General features: G+C 40.3%; 1 protein-coding gene across 1 annotated transcript in view; it reads right to left on the bottom strand.

Annotated features, from left to right (window-relative positions):
- Positions 1-2,478: 2,478 nt before the first annotated feature.
- hoxb8a (homeobox B8a) overlaps positions 2,479-5,602 on the bottom strand; it is an 8,684-nt gene continuing 5,560 nt past the window's right edge. Inside the window, exon 2 of the mRNA XM_035181721.1 lies at positions 2,479-2,978. Coding sequence (XP_035037612.1) covers positions 2,563-2,978 — 416 coding nt within the window. The 3' untranslated portion in view covers positions 2,479-2,562. The remainder of the gene's footprint in view (positions 2,979-5,602) is intronic.

Genomic DNA, 5,602 nt, shown 5'->3' with positions numbered 1-5,602 from the left:
TTCATACTGACCCCCGACAAAATCTGGTATTCTGTGTTTTATAGATGGATAACAGACTAACAGACAGTGTCATTAGAGGGAGGTTTCCAATGTGTGTAAATATATAGATTTTCATGGTTGTAGGATTCCATCAATTGGAAACATCATACAATTGTTACATTATATTACATAATTTGACATGTTCCTCCCACATGCATTAAACTAATATAGTATATTTGTTAGCTTAAGGCTACATCCACTGAGTTTTAGTTTTAAAATGCATCACTTTTGTTACTTTTTTATTTTGCGTCCCCAATCCTGCAGTATTTTGAAGGCCCTAATGACTTTGGTTTGACGGTTGTATTTCAGTCTGAATGGACAAAAATTGAGATGTCTGGAAAAAATGATGCAGACACCTGCCACCCACAAATCCATAGATCAAAAAGATTTTGAATCATTGATTGGATCTTTCCACATGTATGTGTTAGTTAAAACTATTTCAAAACAAAAAACATCTCCATCCAAATGAGCATTTTAGCTTTATCTATCCCCAAATCTCCTTATACTTATGTTTTATCTTATATTATAAAACATAAGTATCTTATATTATTACTTATCTTTAGTCGAGGCCGATGCTGTTTGTTTTCGTCTGGAATAAGGTAATGTAATCTGAGCTTGAGTCCCCTAACTTAATTTATTATATTTTTGTTAAAAAATGAATAAAATGATATCAAGGCAAAACAAGCTGCAGCAACATTGTGCCAAAATTTCTGAATTGCACTATTTCAGACTTTTCATTTGGAAACTGCGTTGACAAACCAGTGTAGTGACTCTATGGCTCGTTTCTCAGCGGAGGAACGCACATGTCCCTGTGTCTCTGTCTGATGGTTGTCATCTGATGGAGAAAAACACTGGATGTGTGTGTGTGAAGTCTTCATTAATCTGTCAAACCCATGCTCCCTCGGAGGAACTGGACTACCAATCACAACTTTTCCTGAACCTGTTCCAAAATGTAACGGCTGGAAACTCAATCAGAAGAATACTTAGCGGTGGTCTGACAACACTGTGGATTTCCCCTGAAGTCTGAGTAACGAGCACCAGGTCCAGGCTGTATGGATGTGTAAATGTGCACACTCAGTGTGTTTGATCTTCCCATATGGAAACGATCCGACCTCAAGTCGTCATCGTGATGATGATGGAAGGCAGTGTATACAGGCCTGTAATAATGTAAGTGGAGGTGGAGGACCAGGCCATAAATAAAGGCATGTTTGAATAGGATGTGGACTGTGTGTGTGTGTGTGTGTGTAGGCTAAGTGTGTATTGGAGGAGTGGTGGGGGTGTGAGGATTGAGGAGGGTGTGTGGGGAGTGTGTGTGTGTGTGGGGGGGAGACTTCCGAGTCAAGGCTTAAATGTTTGGCCTCGCGAACCGAGCGGTTTTATCAGTCTGGGTGCTGACAGAAGTGCACAGAGAGAAGAGAGTTGGTGAAGGAGGAGAAGGAAGAGGGGGAGAGGGGAGAGGAAAAGGACAGAGAAAAGTGTGCATGAAATAAAAGCGAATGGAAGTTACTAGCTTGTCTTTCTTTTTATCCCAATTTCTGATCAGTTCAAAGTTAACTAACATCTCACACTTCTATTTTCTCCTGAACTGAACCCTGTAGAAGTCTAGTAAGATCGACCCTATAACAACACCACTGACTCACAGCAGAACTCTTTCTTCACATTAAATGCAGGAAGCAACATTTTTATTAAATTTTTTTCTCATTTTTTATTTTTATGAATGTTCTTTTTTTTTTATAATCTGCACTGTGCGCATGCTTTTTACCCAAAAAGAGAAAAAGGATGACAACATAAAACAAACACCATCGATCAAATAACGAACTAAAACGACAATTAGAGTGTGTAAAAAAGAGACCCGACCCACTAAAATGGCATAAATAGGCAGTTTCATGTTGTTGGAAATTTCATTAATTGCTACGTCATCATCGTCATCAATCATCAATCATTACCATAACAACAACAACAACAACATATAAGTGAGAAGTACAGTAAAAAGTGCACCATCATCATTTTTAACTTAAAAACTATACAGCTGCCAAAGATAAAATTGTTAATGATAAACTTCTAACAATATAGAAATGTTTCCACGATAATTGTTCCACGAAGAAATGAAGCTATAATTTTTTATTTCTTTTTTCTTTGTTTTAAACACTAGAGTAGGCTTTGTTTGCTTGACTTGGATCGACCCCTCCCCTCTCGCCAATCAATTTTATCTTTTTTTATTTTTTTCAAGTTCGTGTTCTTGCTTCATTGCATCATTTTTTTCATCATCTACAGTCAGCAGACAGCGGCGCAGGGCCCCTGCAGTCCGTCCAGTTCACCAGCCGCCATTTTGGAAACACACGTTTCCTCCCGTGGAGTGGATCCTGGAGACGGCGGGGCAGTCCAGTGGCCTCAAGTAAGAATAAAACAACGACCCCAACCCACCCACCCTCACCCCTTCTTGTCCAACATTTACAACCTCATTGTCCCCCGTCTCTCTCCCCTTTTCACCCCATCCCCTGAAATCCACTATTTCTTTCCTCCCTACATTTGCTTGTGGGCTTTCTCGCAGCAATCCTCATTCACAGGGGCCTGTGGTCCCGCTGTGCCCGCCACCGCCACTGCCACTGCCACCGGGACCCCTCCTCCTCCACCTCCGCCTTCTCCACTTCCGCTTCCTCCACTTCCGTCCCCCTCGTGCAGTTCCTTCTCCCTCCTTTCCCGCTCCACGGCCTCCTGCTCACTCTTGCTGCTGGGGAACTTGTCCTTGTTGTTCTCTTTCTTCCACTTCATCCTCCTGTTCTGAAACCAGATCTTTACCTGCCTCTCTGTCAGCGCCAGTGCGTGGGACACCTCGATGCGGCGTTTCCGGGTCAGGTAGGGGTTGAACAGGAACTCTTTTTCCAGCTCCAAGGTCTGGTAGCGGCTGTAGGTCTGGCGGCCACGCCTCCGGCCCGCAGCTATAGTGGCAATTGGTGGGGAGAGGGGAGAAAATCAGCATTCTTATATTTCACATCTTCACATGGTCATACTGGCTTTTACATATATAACCCACAGGGACAAATATCAAATATAGACAACCCAATGAATTCTTTATGACAAAGCTTGTTATTTTGGGGTTTATAGCTAAATTGCTGCAATATCTAATCAATACTTTAGACCCACACCAATGTCTTCATGCATTTTTTTTTCTAAACAGGAGTGTGAAGGACTAAACATTTCCAGTTAAAATCACATTAAAGTACCAAATCCTCACATTTACGAGTCTCAAACAAAAGAGGATTTGGCATATTGCTTAGGAAACTGTGCAAATTAATAGTCAAATTTATTTCAATTGATGACTACCAACATAATAATTAAACACTAGAGATATAGTTTTTATTTGATGAAACAATTGTCAGAGCGTCACAATTACAAAACTGGAAACTTGTTGATTTGGTTTGGGGTTAATTTTACTGAATGGTGGATGAGCCTCTGCCATTTATTTTAGTTGATGTCTAGTTATTGATCACACGGAATGTGAATTCATTCCTTGGTTCATGGATGAGCTCAGTGAGAAACACATGAGCAATATATATCTTTATATATATATATAGAAATATATTATTCATGTGTGTGTGTGTGTGCACGTGAACTTCATGTTAATGTTTAAATTAAGTTAAAATTCAGTAAATGTGATGTAAAAACACAATTTGATCCTCATGTGAGTTTAATGTGCAGGAGTCCCATATACACACAAACACACACACACACACACACACACCCGCACACACACACGATGCTATAAATACATAGTAAACATGTGTCCATGATTTTTACTCAAAAAGAAAAAAAGGATGACAACATAAAATAAACAACATCGATCAAAGAACCTACTAAACCAATGACACATCAATTAGAGTGTGCAAAAAGGAGACCCGACCCACCTAAATGGCATAAATAGGCAGTTTCATGTTGTTCTAAACTTAATTAACTTCTAACAATATATAAATGCTTCCACGATAATTGTTCCACAAAGAAATTAAGCTATAATCTGTCTTTTTTTTTTGTTTGTTTTAAACACTAGAGTAGGCTTTGTTTGTTTGACTTGGATCGACCCCTCCCCTCCCCTCCTGCCAATCAATGAAACATTTTTTTTTTTTTTTCAAGTTCGTGTTCTTGTTTCATTGCATAATTGTTTTTCCTTTTTCTACAGTCAGCAGACAGCGGCGCGAGGGCCCTGCAGTCCGTCCATCTCACCAGCCGCCATTTTGGAGACTCGCGCTTTATACACGGATTGGATCCTGGAGACGGCGGGGGCACTCCAGTGGCCTCAAGTAAGAATAAAACAAGGCTCCCACCCTCACCCCTTCCTGTCCAACATTTACAACCTCATTGTCCCCCATCTCTCTCCCCTCTTCACCCCCTCGCCTGGAATCCACTATTCTTTTCCGCCCTGCACTTGCTTGTGGGTTCTTTCGCAGCAAACTTGATGGTTTGGTTTGGGGTTAATCGTGTTGAATGGTGGCAAAGGATGAGCCTCAAACATTTGTCACTGAATGACCATTCAATCATTCTTAAAACTCTCAGCAACAAAGAGAAATCCACCGAGCACTCACAGAAGTGCACATAAATATTTGATGCTATAAATACATCGTAAACACTTTTAAAGGGGAGAACCGATCCTAAGCGGTCTGCGATGTAGAACAAAGACTTCTCTTCAGAAATAGCACAGCGCAAACAATGAGGAGTGAATACGAAGACAATTGATGTCTGAAAACCAAACAGCTCATTTACTCTGCTCGCTCTTTGTTTTATGTTTCAGCTTTGAAAAGAACACAGGCACAGAGCTGCTACACAGAGACAATAATAATACCCAATACTTAATAAACACACGTGAGACAGGATATGACACACACAGGATAGGCATGGATGAATATGAGTTATGACTGTGAAAGCTGTGAAATAGTATCGTTCAGCTGTATCCCGTGAACACGTAGGTGATCCTTACAAGTGGGCGACACTAGAATTAGGTGCTTATAATATCCTAAATTCTCAGACCTGTAGGTAATACTGAAAATATGAACAAATCTTAAGTAAAAAAAAAAATTACCTAAAAGTACTTCAGCATAAATAGGGAGAATAAAGGTGCATGACTGCCGACACATTCAGGATACTAGTGTAATTAATATTTATTTTTTGTTAGCGTAACCATTAAATAAAACCAGTGATGACAATGCATTGATATAAATAGGTGCGGTTTGTGCACGAGTGTAAAATGTATAATATATAACGCTAGGGCCAACACTGCAAAGGGAACACACTACAATCCATTAAAATTGGTGGAATTAAAATATTTCGGGTAAATTCAAGAAAACACTGTTTCTGGACCAGAGGGGAATTCTCTGCTGCTGTTTATTGCCTCGTGTAGTGATTTGCTGTTTGGAACAGACCTACACAAAGTCTCTCTCTCTCTCTCTCCAGGACAGGGAAGTTTCTGGATCAAATTAAGGGCAGTGACTTTGATGGACACACATTTGTGGCTATAATCATATAGAAGTCCTGTATTTGATCGCATCATCTCATGTCATGAAGCCGGAGGCTA

Source organism: Hippoglossus stenolepis, chromosome 16 (genome assembly GCF_022539355.2).
Source record: "Hippoglossus stenolepis isolate QCI-W04-F060 chromosome 16, HSTE1.2, whole genome shotgun sequence".
NCBI lineage: Eukaryota > Metazoa > Chordata > Actinopteri > Pleuronectiformes > Pleuronectidae > Hippoglossus > Hippoglossus stenolepis.
Note: the sequence above shows the minus strand (reverse complement) of the source record. Positions and strands in the feature narration are given on the sequence as shown.